Source organism: Takifugu flavidus, chromosome 19 (genome assembly GCF_003711565.1).
Source record: "Takifugu flavidus isolate HTHZ2018 chromosome 19, ASM371156v2, whole genome shotgun sequence".
Lineage (NCBI taxonomy): Eukaryota > Metazoa > Chordata > Actinopteri > Tetraodontiformes > Tetraodontidae > Takifugu > Takifugu flavidus.
Genome location: NC_079538.1, coordinates 9,003,710 through 9,021,467, shown reverse-complemented (window position 1 = coordinate 9,021,467; position 17,758 = coordinate 9,003,710). Strand labels below are relative to the sequence as shown.

The 17,758-nt window shown below is 43.9% G+C and overlaps 2 protein-coding genes across 2 annotated transcripts in view; one reads left to right on the top strand and one right to left on the bottom strand.

Moving 5' to 3' along the window:
• Positions 1 to 371: 371 nt before the first annotated feature.
• On the bottom strand, positions 372 to 5,358 carry ddx1 (DEAD (Asp-Glu-Ala-Asp) box helicase 1). Its single transcript, XM_057016294.1, has 26 exons — positions 5,263 to 5,358; positions 5,118 to 5,169; positions 4,927 to 4,990; positions 4,821 to 4,850; positions 4,645 to 4,741; positions 4,491 to 4,538; positions 4,292 to 4,375; positions 4,119 to 4,202; positions 3,957 to 4,033; positions 3,793 to 3,865; positions 3,623 to 3,699; positions 3,433 to 3,547; positions 3,167 to 3,305; positions 2,983 to 3,043; positions 2,752 to 2,850; positions 2,582 to 2,671; positions 2,321 to 2,509; positions 2,176 to 2,227; positions 1,901 to 2,047; positions 1,701 to 1,792; positions 1,554 to 1,626; positions 1,374 to 1,446; positions 1,254 to 1,296; positions 1,079 to 1,174; positions 863 to 983; positions 372 to 776 (listed from the first exon to the last, which is right to left on the bottom strand). The coding sequence occupies exons 1-26, from the start codon at positions 5,273 to 5,275 to the stop codon at positions 646 to 648; spliced, it is 2,220 nt and encodes a 739-aa protein (XP_056872274.1). The 5' UTR covers positions 5,276 to 5,358; the 3' UTR covers positions 372 to 645.
• A 160-nt stretch (positions 5,359 to 5,518) lies between these two features.
• nbas (NBAS subunit of NRZ tethering complex) overlaps positions 5,519 to 17,758 on the top strand; it is a 91,221-nt gene continuing 78,981 nt past the window's right edge. Inside the window, exons 1-13 of the mRNA XM_057016293.1 lie at positions 5,519 to 5,664; positions 6,073 to 6,124; positions 6,563 to 6,599; positions 7,559 to 7,636; positions 8,662 to 8,709; positions 9,478 to 9,521; positions 12,449 to 12,582; positions 13,149 to 13,282; positions 14,723 to 14,821; positions 16,009 to 16,147; positions 16,233 to 16,298; positions 16,400 to 16,528; positions 16,828 to 16,891. Coding sequence (XP_056872273.1) covers positions 5,572 to 5,664; positions 6,073 to 6,124; positions 6,563 to 6,599; positions 7,559 to 7,636; positions 8,662 to 8,709; positions 9,478 to 9,521; positions 12,449 to 12,582; positions 13,149 to 13,282; positions 14,723 to 14,821; positions 16,009 to 16,147; positions 16,233 to 16,298; positions 16,400 to 16,528; positions 16,828 to 16,891 — 1,117 coding nt within the window. The 5' untranslated portion in view covers positions 5,519 to 5,571. The remainder of the gene's footprint in view (positions 5,665 to 6,072; positions 6,125 to 6,562; positions 6,600 to 7,558; positions 7,637 to 8,661; positions 8,710 to 9,477; positions 9,522 to 12,448; positions 12,583 to 13,148; positions 13,283 to 14,722; positions 14,822 to 16,008; positions 16,148 to 16,232; positions 16,299 to 16,399; positions 16,529 to 16,827; positions 16,892 to 17,758) is intronic.

Here is a 17,758-nt window from a genome sequence, read left to right as displayed (position 1 = left end):
TTTGTACAAAAACATTTTTAACACGCCAAATATCAACTAATCATAATGCGGATTTATCACACACATTTATATTTATCTTTATGTATGTAGGTGTAAACGTGCACACAAAAAACTTATTTGGAAGAAAACACCAAGTCAGTTACTGCTGTACAAAATAAAGTTAAATGTTTTTAGAATAGAAATAATAAAATGTCACTTTACATTCATTTTTTATTTTAATTATATTTATATAATTATATAATATCTTATATTACTTTTTACATTTATTATTTATTTTATTCCGAATAACAGCTCTCCAAAAAGAATCAACCAGCACAGTACCAAACCATTAGCGCTCCGAGGTGGAAGTTTGAAAATGAAGAAGCAAACAATGCCGTCAACTAATGTTTATTTCAGAAAAAAGAAAATACAGAGAAACATGTTTCAAATCATGTCAGAAATGAAAATCCCCCACATGGAAGGGCTTTAAATGTTCACACAAGTTGTTCTTTTTAAAGAATTTTATAACTAAATGGAGTAAATCTGATGCAACTAAATCAAAAATCAGTTGTGTTCTCAATGCAGATAGATACCGACGTTTAATCCTAATTTTTGGATTAGCTGGAGAATCATTAAATGCGGGCATCACTGCTTAGTGTCGTATCTTCAAAAAGCTCTAAAAAGCTGGTTTTTCAAGTATCCCAGATGGAGGAAGGAACTCTGGGCTTCCCGCTCGAGGCCTGCCAGCTCCTGGACTGTGGGGGCCAGAACGTCCACATGACCCTTGTAGTTACTGCCTACAGGAGGCAAAAGCAACAGTAATTTAACAGCATATATTCTGCTGCCTGTGTTGAGTGTGTGGTGGACAACATCAGACACACACCTCCCAACGCTCTGCGCTGACCATACGAGACCTTTCCATCAAACTCATCCACGGGCACTTTAATGTCAGGTTCACACTGGGTGATGGTGCACTTCAGATGCTCCTCAATGTCAGACAGGAGCTGCATGTGAAGGGAGACAGCGGAGTGTGAGGAGAAGCAGGTTTACCTTTCTTGAATCAAACCAGAGTTCTGGTGGAGTGAGCTGATCAGTTCACCTCTTTCTCGTTGTACCAGATGGTGCAGCCTCCCTCTTCCTTCAGCCGGGTGTTGTAGCAGCCGCGGCCTCGGTTGGGGCAGACGTGGTACCACACCTACGCAGATGAAAGATTCACTTTGAGCGCGTCTACTTCTATCATTTATTCATCGCTGCATTTCAAACATCCACCTCACCTTCTCCTTCTCCATAGCGACCAAGGAGATGGCCAGGCCCATTCTGCGGGTTAGGAGAAATGTTTTACTGCAGATCTTCTGAAAATTTAAACATTGTGGTCGCTAATTCTGAATCCAGACCTCTCAGCTCTGCCAACTCTGCCGATACGGTGCACGTAGTTCTGCTTCTCATCCGGCAGGGTGACGTTAATCACTGCAGAGAAACAAAAGACAAAGTTTGTGGGGATCAACGACTACCTTGAGAACCAAGGTAAGCATCTAGGATGTGATTATGATAAGTAATTAGGTACTTCTCTTTACCATAAGGAACTCCATGGATGTCAATTCCTCTGGCTGCGACATCCGTGCAGATCAAAAGCCTCACCTCTTTCCTCTACAAACACAAGAAGACCTTTAAATGGGGGCTGTCCTAGGAAAAAAGGTGCCATTCATTTGGTGTTTTTATACCTTGAAACGTTCCAAGTTGTTTTTCCTTTCATTAGGTTTACGATCACCATGGAGACAAACGCAGGAAAACTGGTGGCTTTTGCTGTCAGGACCTAGAGATGATGGAGGGACCATGAAGGAGGATTATGGGTCTGCAAGGATTATCTCAACATTTTGCCTTTTGTAGATTTTTGGTAGTTTTTCTCTCCGACTCCTCCTACCTCCTCCTTGCTGGATGAAATACTGTTCCATGTTGTCACAGTCGATCTTGGTACGACAGAAGATTATGGCCTGGTCCATCTTGTGCTCTTTGATGGCCCTGACTGTGTACTCGCCCTTCAGGATCTTAATAGCTTCGGACCACATTTCTAAAATGGACACACACACACTCCTTAAGCCACGAAAGGTAAAAAGACAAACCACAACATCTGCTTTGTGTGTGTGATGCTCATGAACGCCTCATCGCTTGGTCCAACCTAGACTTTGTCGGTCTTACCAGCAGAATTAGCTCCAGTTCTGGTGTTATCTTTAGCGTGGACCTCATCAGTCTAGACATTTGGTGAAGAAAACACTTTAGGAATGTTGCTTTTATAAAGCTGATAAATGATTAACAATAAAGCCAATGGCTGTCTTCTAATTACCCGAATGCGATTCTTGCCCAGGCGCTCCCAGAGGCGATCCAATTTGGGATTTACAGGTACGACCACATGGTGGACGGTCTCCGGGACAGAGTCCTCCCCCTTCAGATCCACCCATGTTGGGAAATGCATGATGCGCTCTGACAACTTCTTCACATCGAATGAATGCAGAGTTGCTGAACAAACAATGACCTGGGAGAGATGAGATCAGCAAGTCAATCAAATATCAAATATTCTCCTGGCGTGTTGTAATTATGGCGGTACCTGCAGCCTTTTGCCATCAGGAGTGACCTGCGGGATTTGATTGTGGATCCTGTTGATAAAATCTGTGTAACCTGCGGATAGCAGACCATCCTTGGGGACAAAAAGAAAACAGAGTAATGTTGAATTTTCTGTGAGATCTTTTAAAAATACAATCCATGCTCTGTACTTACACACTCATCCAGAACGAGAAAGCGGACTTGGGATAGACTGAGTTTACCAGTTGATATGAGATCATCCAGTCTTCCAGGTGTTCCAACAATAATGTCAACCTAGTTGTGAAGTGGCCACACAAAAAGGACAGGGAAACACAGTGAAACGCAATAAAGAGAGTTCAGTTATTTCCAACCACTCAGTGTAGTAAATGCCATTAGTTCTGTTTGGAGAAAGCTTGTCTCACGTACTCCTTGTTCAAGTGCACTCAGCTGCTCTTTAGCAGCCACACCACCAATCACCAGAAGTTCCCTGCAGATTCAGATAGACAATTCACCTACGTTAGCGATGCAAGTCTCCACCTGCTGGCGAAAACTACAATTGCAGTCTACTGAATATCTGGCCATGTTTATGTCTTCTGGTGCTGCCTCATACCTGAGTTTGGGGTTATCCACATATTTCTTAAACTGTTTGACATTGTTGAGGGTTTGTTCAGCCAGTTCTTTAGAAGGCTCAATGATCAGCGCTTTGGGTGCGTTAGAGGATGTTTTCACCTGGCTCACTTTGGCACTGCCTACACAAACCGAGCAGAGGAAACTTTTATTGATTTCACTGACAATAAAGATAGTAGGGATACAGTCTAGTCTTTTGCAGAAAAAAAAATTGAGCTATTTTCTTACTCACACACTGAATAAACAGACCTGTCTGAGAGGACTTTGCTGTGTGCCCCTCTGATGCCTTATCCAAGGCAAGGAACCCACTCTTAGGTGTGTATTTAAAGCTTTCTCCTCCAAAATTGAACTTCAGCTCAGCATTCTATAAAACAAAGGAGATAAGCAACTTGTATAAACATGGAAGAGCTTGGTTTGTGTTCTTAGACTGGTGTCATACCTTCAGCACACAGGAGGCAAAGAAGGGCTGATTTTTTAATTGTTGAGGGATCTCAAACGCCAACCCCAGGTCAGTACCTTGAAGAAGTAGGACAGGCAAGAAATATGAATTTTATTGGCACAAAAGCAAATTAACTGACAAATTAACTAAAAATCTGACTAGAATGGTACCATTTTTTGAGAATGAGATTTGAGCTTGCTCAAGATCCAGGTAACAACCAATAGTGTCATGCATCGTAAATTCCTAGGTGGTGAAGATGGAAAAAGACACGAATATTTTAAAAATCTAATGACTATTAATTCAACCAAAAAAAGTTTTTGAATTAAATGTTTACCTCTCCATAGCTGTCAAACTGTTTGTTATTAGATTTCTTCCCAGTTCCTCCAAAACCAAAGCCATATTTGTCAGTTCCTGTAAATAAATTAAGAGATTGAAGCACTGTGTTAGTGAGAGCGCTGTGGACTGGCTAATGTGCAATTAGCAGTGTGACAATTACCCAAGTCGAGGGCTGCCTGACTGGTGGACCAGCCGATGCGGCACAGACCCTGGTCGTGACATGTCACCTCATAGTAATACTTCCCTGGACAAAGAGAGGCATGGACCAAGAAGTCATTGAGAAAAGAAAGGTTAGATTGTAAAAGATGACTACATCATCTTTTAGAAACAAACCTTTGGTGACTCCTTTGGTAGAACGGCAGCCATGCCACTCTTTAAACTCTCTGCTCTGGCAACACAATCCATCTGGGCCAATTGCTGTGGTGGAACCAAAACACAAAAAAGGCAAAACTGAAACATGCTGTAAACTTAAAGCAAGCCTGGCATCATACTGATTGAAAATTATGTCAAACTCTCATTGTCTTCCTCTTACCAAATGCTGGACTGCGGTCATAAGGATTCATCTGCCAATTATTGAAAACTGAGAAGGGAATGATATTAGTCAAACGGCTGCAAATTGCTGCCTATATATATATATATAAGATATAGTGGGGCATGCAACCAAAGAAGAATCACAACAGACTCACTAGCTCCTCCAGTTTTGATAGAGGTTCTACCCTTCTTCCCTTCCTGCTGATCCTTTAAGGTTTCATACACAATTTGAATCACTGGGATACTGAAGGCCTGTAAATGACAGGGATCCCTGTTATGACTGTTTTCCCCGAATTGCAAGTGTATAATTTACGTGATTTAAAGTGCTTACCCCTGTTTTGCCACTACCAGTTTCTGCCGCCTAAAAAAATAAAATAGATGTAACTCTGGTATTGCAACACAAGTCAGAGAATATCACAGCAGTGGCTTTAATTTACCATTAGCACGTCTCCTCCACCAAGAATAAGAGGAATAGACTCCGCCTGGATGTCAGTTGGAAGCCTAGAAATACAATCATGACACAATCAGTACTACGTCAACACAAGCAACCACTAACAACGGCATATTTACTATATAATCATGCTTTAGAAACATATATCTTTATCAGGATTTTGGTTTTAAGACTCACAGCCAGTCTAGTTCTTCCACAGCCTGTGCGATTTCGGGCATAACGCCCATCTCTGTCAAAGAATAAAGACATTTAATGGTTTACGTTGCTACCAAAAAAACATATGATAACATTAACATATGAAAATATAAAGTAAAATGCCCACCAGAAAACGCCATTATTTCTGCTGCGAATGCAACGGATGTAACGTGTTGAGAGAGTGCACCGCGCTTAGTGGACCGGTATAATTTAATGGTTCCGGATACTCAAGTCAATTGTAAAATAGTTAATTCCACTAACGTAGCACATGATGATATCAAGGAAATACAAGTTTATGATTTTGATAAACCACAATGTAAAGCTTTATATGCTGAAATTCAATAAAATATTCCTCAGACAGTTTCCATACACCGTCTAAGACATATTTTGTCCTCCACGACTCGCCGTAGACATTTGACAGCTGGTTGGAGTAAATATGGCTGAAGAAAGTCTGATAGAAGGTGAAGATGAAAATATTTTGTACGACTTGCTTGTCATTACCGAGTGGCCACCAGAGACGGATACTCAGGTAAGTTCGACCCACCTGGGGCGTGATGCCTGGCTTCCTTAGAGCGTATATTTATGTGCAACACTACTGGAAAGGCGCTTGCAGAGGGTCATCCGCTCAAAGCCACGTAGCATAAAACAGCAATGATAGCGAAACCCAGACTTTCCAATAATGCAATACGCTAATTTATTAGGATCTTTCTACCATTTTCAAGATCGTGGTTTCAATTCGATTTGTGCAACAACTTTGAGATTTTGATTTTGCAAGTTCTTGCTTGACCGCAGTGCCAGACGTTACTTGATATCCACCTCGCTTTGCTTCATGGATTCATTCATTGTTACCAGAAATTCATGCTATTAATCAATGCATGTAACACAATCTAGCGTTTAAAATGCTAGATTTGTTCATCTGTCACTTTTAATACTGCAGGTGCGAGGAAACAAGGAGCACAGCACCTCGCTTATTGCAAAAGCAGTGACAGGTATAACTTCTCTTTTTTATTAGTTTGTTTTGATTCTATCATAGTCTTCATTAATGCTTTTCTGAATTTCTTTATATGCCAAATTTTATATGTGTTAATAAATGAGATTGCTGCAACCAGAAAAAAAGGGTTTTTTTTGCAAACCTTTCTTTACTACAAAATAAATGTTGCAACTGACGAACTGCTAACGAAAATTCTATCACATGCACAAATTTTGTCCAAAGTAAACGTAGAAAAGTCTTGTACCGACAGCGTTTACACACATATAAAGTCTTTATCGGCAGACCCAAGCCATCACAAGCATCAGCATTATTAGTGAGCAAAAATCCGTAAATCATAGCTACATTTGATGCAATACTCATAATTAAGCATTTTCTTCATTGTTTTAAGACAAATATTACTAGTTACCACCTATTAACTGTAACACATTTCCTACAGGCCCGTTTCGGTTAATCCTGCACTACTTATGGTACAGGTAAGTTCATCATTCATCAGTTAATGAGACTACATCAAACAGTTAATTGGATTGTGGCTATTCCGAAGATACACTAAATAACAACAGCTGTATGTATTTGTATAAATCATATTTATTTTTAGAGAATGCTGCATGAGCCAATATTGGTCGAGCCAGATAGACATATTGTAGACTTCATTACGTGTCCTGACCTGGTGTCAATGCAGCGTGATATAATTGTAACTTGTATATTTCTGAAGGTATATTCACATCTCGTAACGCCTCTCCTCGCACTGTTGCTGCAGTGTCTTCTGTAGCGTGTGGACAGATGTGTCCCGCGATTTGTAAAACTTGGGAATTAGGGTCTGCTTATCATGTCAGCGGGCGTTTAGCTCGCTCCATCAATAAGCTTATCAAATATTAAAGCACCCCTGTAGCCATGTTTGCCCCTTGGCTCTACTCCTTATGTGTTACAGGGAAGCTCTTTCCACACGCTGTGCTATTTTAGTAATGAAAGGAAACTGAACCTAGTAGCACAAAACATCCAAATATGACAGTAATAAATCTTTTTTTGCTACAATTTGTGGAACCAGACTGGCTTTGATTCTAGTCGTTCCTCAGCAAAACTGTGTAAACATGTTTATATTACATTAAGGTTTTTATTTTATATATCTGTTAAAGTCAAGCTAAATTATTCCCCTAGTGTAAAATAACTCAGCTATGGATTTAAGTTCCAAAGGCTTCAAAGTTGTTAAAATGAAAAAAATGTCATTTTAAATCATTTTAGAATAGTCTTCAGTTTTGGTGCTATCAGATATTACTGATAACACTTTCGATCATTTTTGGCATCTTTTCGCATTAAATCAGTCTGAAAAGAGCTGCTTGAAATTTACAAGGTTTTCAGTCAACTGAGGAAATATCAACCATAGATGCTCTGTGGTGTTTTGTGGACATTTTCTAAAATGTGTTTGAAAATTCAGCCCCACCAGCTCGTCTCTGCCGCCTGGCCTCGTCCGCCTGGCACACAAGCAGATCAACTGGCATGTGGTGCTTGCAAGGTCTCTCTCACACACACACACACACACACACGCTTCAATAATGCTAAATCTCTAGCATTCTGCCGTCTTTATTAGGACATCATCGTGACATCACAAAACTCTGACACCATCATAGAATAATTCAAATTTGCTTTGCAAAGAGCTTTGAAGATGCAAATGTTCAGACTTTAAAGAGCTTTAAGATTTAAGGGTGTCAGATGATGGATACGACCGGGATGGTGATAGCATGAGGTCACATCCAATGTTGGCTGGAGACACGTGAACGCCGAACAGATACGATCACTGTCACTGTCTGTGGCAAACAAATACAAAAGTGTCCATAAATTGGACTTTAGACATTTTAAATCAGTGACAGGAACACCGCCCTAATGCTGCTTCTCCATCACTCTAATTCACTTAACTGAAGTTGAACATTCACCACGAATCTGAGAGGATTCCACATTAAAACAACCACACATTTTAACATGAATATTCACCTCTGCATAGCTGAACTGTAAATGGCATAATAAAGTTTGAACATTGATGCAGCACAGAGACACACACACAGACACACGCACACACGCACCGTCCATTAAACCAGTCATGTAATTATCTGCTTTTATAAAAGAGAAATCAAGCAGAAAGGAAGACTTTAATTGGCTATCGATCGTGTGAGACAATACACTTAAATGATCCTGCTGATGTCTCCTCATCTGAGCCGCTTAATCCTCCATTGTGTTTCTGTGGGAATATTTGTCTTTCATTTCATTTCCTCCAGGACCATCTTTGCTCCTTTAACGCTGCACAATCATGATTATTTCCTCCCAGCTTTAAGTTAGCTCTTGTTCTCGTCTTTATCTCTTTCCATTAAAAAGTGCCTGTCTAAAGGACACACACACCTTTACTGCCGCTTTTATTCAGTCATGACTAAGACTTCTCATTTTTGTCTTCCACTTCTTAAAAAAAAACCTTAAAATCACCCAAAATGACGCCGCTGTCTCGCCGTATCTCATCTCTGTCTATCATTTCTCCTGTTTTCTCCACAGTAATGGCAAACTGTTGGCAGTGGTCCTGGACCAGTGTGTGGAGATTAGGTAATTATTGAAGCCTCCATCTGTTGGAAGCCCTCCATCTATGTGCGTTTGGTGGGAAAAGTTTTATTTAATGAGCTGATTTATCACAAATACATTGATAGTGCTGCAGCCTTTTGTTTCAAAGAAACCTTTGGTTTTTTTTCTGCCTCTGTATCAATATAAATCGAAAATAATGCTATAAATCTTGTCAGTGACCTCCTTTTCTCTCTATGGTTAACAAGATATTAGCTATTGTTTTCAAAATATCAGCAGCCTGAAGTGGTTTTTATGACCCCATGTATGTGGAGCAAAATAGAGATCCGAATCCATAACTTGAAATTTTCGCCAGGGGACTATTAGAGGCAAAAAAAACCAAAAAAAAAACACCTTCTGGCATTGCTGAAAATCACTTTTGTGTACATGTACGAACATAAATGAGCAGGTTTAGAGTGATGTCGCTGCACTCTCCTCGAACATTACCGTTGCGCTGTCCCCTGTCCTTTCCTCGCACCGCTCTCCACGCGTAGTTTATAGGCTTGATGCATGGCATCGGTAAGTGTGAGTGGGTGATAAGTCAGCTCAAGGCCGTATCCATTGAGCTCTGTTAAGAGTCTGTCTAAACACTGCCTGCTCTCAAGGCCCCGTCTCTTTGATCCATTGCGCTGCTTAATCTTGACAGGCTATCCGTTACTTCCATAAAGCATTTTATATCGGGCCATGCAAGGCTCCCCTGTGCAGCATGTTGTCATTTTTTCTTTTTTCACCCATCCGTGAACCTTTTCTCCTCAGGTCTGTGAGGGACGACTTTGGCTCAGTCATCGGGAAGTGCCAGGGTAAGACCCTCCCATCCTCGCTGTATTTAACAAGTGATACCAGAGTATTTAAGGCATGACTTTATATTATAGTAATTTATAATATTTGATTGACCTGTATATTGTATATATATTGTCAGGATATTTTAGTGCATGACAAAACAGTCCTTCTCTTCTTGAAAATCTTCCTGATTGGAATATTGTCATTTCCCCCCTCGGGCAAATGTGTCGTGTTTGTTTTGATGCACTTCCTGTTAAATGTGACGTGGATTCCCTCGCTCTTCAGAAAAGGGACACTTAGCACCACCTAGTGGACTAAAAATAAATCACGTGGCTTTAATAGCGATTAATCTGACAACGTTCGAATTATTTATGAACAGCTGGAATTAATTACCTGGATTTATTGTTGAATTAGTTCAGTATTGATGTGGGCATCAGTCTCTTAATTGTAGTAGGTAAAATGGGGAGAGTGTCTCACAAAAAATGGTCACAAAAACACTTGGATCTGTTGAGTTTTATCATGGTAGAAAACAGGATCGCAACTTTTTTCTGTCAAATCTAAGATTCAAAAGTTTCTGAACAGCTGTTTTTCTTCAAGTTCCACATTGAAAGTTGATATAATTAAAATGAAATGAAACAAATCGCTAAAATGAGTCAACTACAACAGAAGTAAACACCATGCATCAGATAGAGGTTGTAAAACAGTAAATCGACCGGGGGGGGGCTAATTGAACTATATGTGAGAGATGGTGAACAGAAGCGTAGATAATCACCCCATCTACTATGATGCGAGTGAATAGAATATTTACAGGAAGTCCATAATGGCTCCTAAAAATAAATGGCCCTGATTGTCTGGTTCGTTATGACAGTGACCTGCTGTGGTAATTTTCCAAAGCATCGTTGGACGGAATGTTGAAAACAGCACTTATCTAAATCTTCATTCTTCATCAGCTTGACCTAATCAGACCCCCTGGTGTAATGATAATAATTCCAGTCATTACAATGAACCCATGTGGGGATATTATTATACATCTCTGCAGGTTCCTGTCAGATCCGAGGAGAGTTTAAGCATATTTGAAGTTATTTTTTAAAATTTCTTTACTGGAATATTTAGTATGTTGACTCGGCAGCAGGCAGCCCACCATTCCAAAATATTTAAATTCATCAGATTCTTCACCATGATGTTCACCACTAGCTTTAGATGGCAGTTTCCATTTGGACCTTTGGATGGCACTGAACCCACTTCATGGAATAACTTAATGCTTTTGCACTTTTATCCTAACCTTTAGAATTAATCCTTTCTAGGGGGGTTTATTTGAGTCTGGGCCAGAATTTGTCATTGTGGCCTGTTGTTCTAAAAGAGTTCCCCGGATAACAGCCAACCCTGGGCTCCTGTGTGCCTTGGCCCCCATCCAGCTTTTCATTCCATTTCGCTTCTTCTTTGCATTCGACTTCATTTCATTTCATGGAGATTTGTCCTAATGGATTTTGCTGTGATTTTTCCTTGAATGGTTCCTGCTTTTAATGGAGGATCGTGCGGGTGTGTGCGTTATGCCTTTTACACCTGTGCGTCACTCTCTGCCCCCCCTCCCCATTAGCTGCTCCCATCATAGACATCTGCCACTGCTGTGCATAATTCATAACCCAGCTCTGACAAACGTGTCTGCAAGGCTTTAGATCGGAGGTTTCTTTAGGTCTGCCGGATTTAATTCCCCCCAACTTCTGCCCACCATATTGCTAAAGAAAAAAAAATCAGGACAGTAGTATCCAATTTCCCAGTTTCCTCCACAAGCCATCTATGTGGAAATGGAGACCTCTGGGCTGCGGAACAACACACTGTATACAATTCATAATGCTGTGGAGAGATAAGGGGTGGGGGGGGGGGGGGGGGTGTAAGAGAGGAGATTGAAATAGGAAGCAAGAAAAAGAAAACGGCACTTGGCGCCTATAGCTATAGATAGTGGCTCTGTTCTTGCCTTTTTCTTTTTAGTGGAGGCGGTTTAAATCACCAGCTTCCTGACCCCCCCCCCCATCCCCACTTCACTCCTAAAAACTTTTATTTCTCTCAGTGGCCACCGAATTCATTGTCCTTGTCTTACTCCCACGCACTCCCTCTGTTCTTCATTTGAAACTCCGGCCATACGGTGAAGGAAGCTTCCCTCCGGTCGTGCTGCTGGTCCATCAGGGGCGGCAGGACCGCATCGCTCAGCCCAGAAACCCGATAGAGTAGCTGCCCGTAGCACCATCATGTGATATCAACAGGATCCTAACCCCCATCCATAGCTGTGCTGCTCTGCTGACGCGGCGCCTGTGTGGCTGGATTATGCTTCACGCTCTTCTCCAATTTAGAACTCTAAGGCTCGTTTGAAAGCTTGTGTCTAATTAAACAAGCTGCTCAGCATTAGCCAGACAGAGCTGCAGCTTCCAGCCTTTAATGGCTGCTACACCAACCACTTCAGAGGAGCATCTGTGTCAGCGCCCATGCACGCAGCAAATGTGGGAGCGGAGCGCTCCTCCATCACGGCCAACCTTGAGAATGAGACAGCAGGCGGCGACGCGCTTTATATCAGCGATATGGTCAAAGTCTAAAGTGCTGAGTCAGCGTGTCGCCTGTGCTTCAATAAAAGCTGGATTTATGGACCCCCCCCCAACCCCACTCACCCCTCTGCCTCCATCTCTCCGTTTCTTCTTTTAACGTGTCACCCCTCAACGTGGGCGTGAGCACGCGCCTTTCTCTCAGGGACAATTATTGAGCTGTACCGCTGCTGCCATCTTTCAGGGTTAAATTCCAAAGATCTCCAGACACGCCCCCCCCCCCCTCCCCCATCAGGATTCATTGTCTGCACAACACAGACCACCAGGGTGTCTTCAAGGACGTTCCTCACGTGCTTCAACAGCTCCTCGGCTCCTTGATTTTATGCAGGTTTTTTCTTTCTTTTCCTCCCCAGTGCCCAAGGACCCGAACCCCCAGTGGCGAAGGGTGGCGTGGAGTCACGACTGCACTCTGCTGGCCTTCGCAGACAGCACGGGCACCGTGCGCCTTTTCGACCTCATAGGCAGCGAACTTTTTGTCATCCCACCGGTAACGCCCCCTCCTCATAAGCTCCTTTTATGAGTTTTCAACATTAGTGCGTCAAGCGTAACCGTGGATGCAGAATTGTGCAGCGTCAGCGCATGTGCACGTTAAGCACCTGGTTTTCTCTCATTCCTGTCTTCTCCCCTCTTCATTCATTTTTCACACCTGCCTCTCTCCTCACTGCCATCCCAAGCCCGTCTCCCCTCTCTTTAATGCTCTGATCCTTTTTAGCCAGAGTTCGTGGCGCCCCACCGTTCTCCCCCGTCAGAGCTGATCACAGAGACCCTCCCCGGCCGCATCTGCCAGATCCCTTATGCAGCTCCGGTCTGTTATGTATCTGCGGTACTGAGGCTGCTGCTCCCTTGCTGCTGGTTCTAGTACAGGAGGAAAACTACCCCCCTTTCTGCACACCTACCCCACTTTTATTAACACGTTGCCCTTCTGGTCTGTTGTTCTCCGCCTCTCCTGTCTGGTCCTCCTCTTACTCTTACAGCCCGCAGTGGTGCATCGTTTGTCCTCCGGGGTGCGTAACGTCGCTCTCTGACTTCTCCCTTTCCTTTCGACCGGTCCAGGTTGTGAGTTTTCCCGGGGATTTCAGCTGCGCAGTGGCGGGCCTGATCTTCCTGGAATACACGGGCAGCGCCCAGTGGTCTGCAGAGCTCCTGGTAATCACGTTCGGAGGGGGGCTGAAGAGCTACCTCGTCAGGTGAGGGCTGTATTTGTCTAACCCTGCGGTACGAATCAGTCTTTGTAAGGGCCCATTTTAAACGGACCAGAGTTTGACTCATTTCGGCAGGTGTGACTGCTCATTTGAACTCTGGTGCGCCTGAAAATGTGTCTCGGTTCGCTTGCAAGTGAAGCCTGGTGCCGTTGGATCAGAGTGAACGCTCCCGATCTCTACATCATCTTTTCCGGGGACTTTTGCTAACACTTTGTTTGCCAGCAGCGATCTTTAGCTGTTCAATTCTTTTTTTAACATTTTATCCAGTATTTTAATGTTCTTCCACTTGAGCTCTCAGAGTTTAGTGTTTGAAACATTTTAAATATTTTAACAGCAAACATGTTCCTCCTCATCCTTTTATCGTCTGATTTAAATGCGTGCACTTTAATATTCAAACCCCCGCAGGAGTTATTTGTGACATGATTTGACGCCGCACGCTTGTCTGTATGTAAATATTAGATGACTGTTAAACCTCTCTTGGAATCAAATCCGTTTCCACGCTTACAAATCCCAATAAATGCGTTGAATATTTGATTAATGACAGCATCTGTGCAGGAGAACATGCGCTCCCTCACAGCCGCCCACGCCTTACCTTTTAACTTAGCATTATTTAATATGCCATTATGCCACCGATTCACCGATTTGGGTGTGTATAATTGCTGCCGTCCCGCCGAGCCTTTGTGAACTGACGTTCTATGAGACGGGACGAGATTGCGCCTGTAGGTCGTTGTGCACTCCAGCCCCACGTGCGTGGAGAGCGGTTTCTGAGAGCGGGGGCGAAAACTGCTTATTTATTTATTTATTTATTTTCTATGACGGGGGTTAAATGGCGTCGGTTGCCTTTGAAGGCTGCGAGCGTGTGTGAGCGGGAGAGGGCGTAATTAAGATGTGGGAGACATTTGGACCAAATTTACTCGGAAAAGCGGCGGCGTCTTTGTAAAGGATCATTTTCGGCACGGGGATCAGAGTTCGCCTTTACATTTGACTGCACCCCAATATTGGAATTTCTGAATTAGAGCTGAGCCTTGAAATTAAAGCATCTCTCTCAGGCTGTGCCACCACGTGTGTGTGTGTGTGTGTGTGTGTGTGTGTGTGTGTGTGTGTCTGTGTGTGTGTCTGTGTGTGTCTGTGTGTGTGTCTGTGTGTGTCCCAGGAGGAAGTTTGAAAATTCCTACAACTTCTTCTCGTCTCTTTCTATACCAGGAATCATTTCCCAGCTCAAATTACACGCCGTGTTTTCCCGGGTCGAGCTTTTCTTCGCCATTTCTCGCTTTCATTGCGGCTGGGCTTTCAACGGCCCCTCCGCACGGTTTTGTCGCGCCAGTTTCCACATCAGCGTTCGAGTTGTGATTTGATTTCGGCGGACTTTTTCTTTTGTGCCTGAGCTGGGCTACAGGTGACCTGTCGCATCTTCCTCCTTCTCAGTGTGGGAACCAATCAAAATTTCCAGGAGAACCACAGCTTCAGCTTCTCTTCCCATCACTCTCACGGCATCACCTCAGCGATTTACCACCCCGCTCACAGGTAAGCAAATTATCACCTATATTTTAGGACAAAAACCCTGCTACTGATCATATTAAACCTCTCGGATTCTAAACGCGCCTGCAGAAGGTGTTCCAGATATCAGCAGGGTAATTTCAGATGTTTTCATCACCTGATATCTGGGGAGAACTCCTCTGCTCATCAGTGACCAGGTGTGTTTCCACCAGCAGACGAGAACAGCATTGCAGATGTAGAGTAAATGAGAACAGTCCACAAATGTAAACCCTGAAAGAGGAGACAGAACTCAAACATAAGGAAAGCAGTGGACCCGACTGCAGCACTCTGAAACTTCCCGGGACTCCTTGCCGAGCCGCGCTGGAGGTTTTTGCTTCATTAATTCCAGCTAATACCTGTGACTTTACAGCCTCCTCGGTGCTCCTCCGCATCACACCAACCAGATTTAATTTGTCCCGCAAAGCTTTCTTTGGCAGCTTAATGGATCTTGGCAGCTACTGTGGAGTGTTTGCTGTAACCGATAGAGATGATATGAAAGTTTAATGACTTCTGTGGGAAAACTGGGTCATCAGCAGGGAGATGATGATGGCATGGAGTTAGAAAGCAAAGGTGAAACGCTTCATTGGGAGAAACAGCCCAGCATTTGTACGTGAAGGTGTAGCAGTGATGTACAGCTCCCTTGGTATATCAATGCAGCCTGAACACAGATGGGGAAGTGATGACTTTCAAATGATGTGGAGGACAGATGGAGTGATAAATGCACTGAAATGTTTCCAGATGTGCAATTATGCGTTGTGTTCTTTTTATTGCATGAATTAGAAGCAGAGCTGATAAACTGTGTGTTTTTTGGAATGTGTTGATGTACGTCAGACACATTAGAGCTCATAAAGCATATTTAATGGTTTCTAATAAAACTACTGAGCACCATAAACAAAGATAATAGGTTCTAGCAGCTGCCGCTCGTCTCCAGCTCTGGGCTCTTCTCTACACCAGGGGGCAGTGTTGAGCTGGGCAGCGCCTGTTGCCACGTTTGTCTGACTGCAGAAAGAGACCCACTAATCGCTGTGTTGTAGTGGTATTGTTCCTGCCCTATTGCTAATAATTCCCACCAGAATGCTGATTAATAAAGTTTCCGAGCTAATTTGCTGCTAAATAGCACCTCGGCAGCACATGCTGTTATGTCAGCGCTCACCATCAGTGTCTGCGCCTTTCAGATTGCTGCTAGTGGGGGGCTGTGAGTCAGGTGATGACGGCACATCTAAGGCCTCCAGCTGCGGGATTACTGCCTGGAGGACTTTGTCCGGCTCACCGCACTACAAGCAGGTCACCAGCAACGAGGAAGATGTCGGTCTGGTAAGGGGACGGAACGCATCTGCAGGCTTTTGGTGACAGTATCTAACACATGCAGGCATTCACCCTCACCTGTCCTCTCCGTTAGAGTCAGAAAAGAGGTTTCCTCAGGTTGCCCAGCTTCAGATTGTTTTCCAGACACGCAGATGAAAAGGTGAGAGGCCGCTTTTAAACGACATCACCTCGGTTGACGGGACAGACGTTTGCTCATTCACCAAAAAACCCCAAACACACTCCTGAATTTGCCACGTCCAGGACGGTGTGTTCCGCATGAGCCTGAGCCCCGACGGCACCCTGTTGGCCGTCATCCACTTCTCTGGCCGACTGTCTGTCTGGGATGTCCCCTCTCTGAAGCAGAGAGCCACCTGGGGCCAAGACCAACAGGTGAGCCTCCAGACCACCGGCGTTCTGACTCTAGTCATGTGATCTCTCTGAGTGTGGTGCTACTGCGTGTGTGTGTGTTTTCATTACCATGTCTCAGGGCGATTGTATGTATTTGCAGAATATAGCAGGCAATATGCACGTAGCGTCCGTGGGCATGTTCTGCTTCAGTGCTGGTGCGAGCTCCCAGAGCCAAATTGTGTGTGCATGACGCGAGTGTAAACAGGGTTAGCAAATTAATTTCTCTGCCCCCTCCTGCCTCCTTTTCCTTCTCCCCCCCCGTCCCTCGGTCCTGCCCGCAGCCAGGATTTGACGAGATCAACCCAGAGTGGAAGACGTCGCTGGAGAGAAGGAAGAAAATAAAAGGTACTTTGGCCTGAAGGGCTAAAGAGAGTCGACTTTGTTGCTGACACAGCGCCGCACGCTGGATACAATTTAATGATCTTATTCGCTGAACGAAACAGCCGTGGAGACGCGCCGCCGCGTACGTCTCTTCCGTGGGCATGCTTGTGAACGTCATCCCCGCGTGTATGGTTTTTGACAGTTTTGGACCGCAGTGATGACAGCTTGTGTAGGCTGTGATCTATGTGAATCCTCTCCAGTCTGAGAGCTGTGTTCGCTTGGGTAAATTTGACCCCCCCCCCAAAAAAAAAACGGGGATAAGAATATATGATCCAAAAAATTGAAAGTCGAGGTGGTAACACCACACGGCATTAATTATGTCTTAAACTGTTTGATACACTGTTTGGGGGCAGACTCAGTTTATAATTTCCTCTAATCATCAGAATCCCACCTAAATATTTGACCTCCCCCTCTTCAGTCATTCCATTTCCATGAATGATTATTATTTTTTGTCTTGATCTTGTGTCAGAGGAGCAGTATTCAGACCTGTTTGTGGCATCTGAAGGTAAACACCGACCAGGCATGACACTGCGACCCTCTACAGTAATATTGCGCTGGTCTTCTGACCCGCCAAGGCCTGGACTCCGCTAGACCCCTGAAGGGGAGCTGTGAGCAGCAGATCCTTTAAGGCCTCCTTGGATCGGTCTGGTTTGTCCAGCAAATCCCACACATGCTCGCGTGGATCGAGATCCGGGGGAATCGGAGCACGAGTCAACACTTCAAACTCCTTGTTTTTGCTCCTCATACCACCTCAGACACCTTTGGTCTGCAGACCTGCAGCTCCGTAGTCTTCTCTGAGGCGCTTAGCAATTTAAGAGGAGTAGTCTGTTG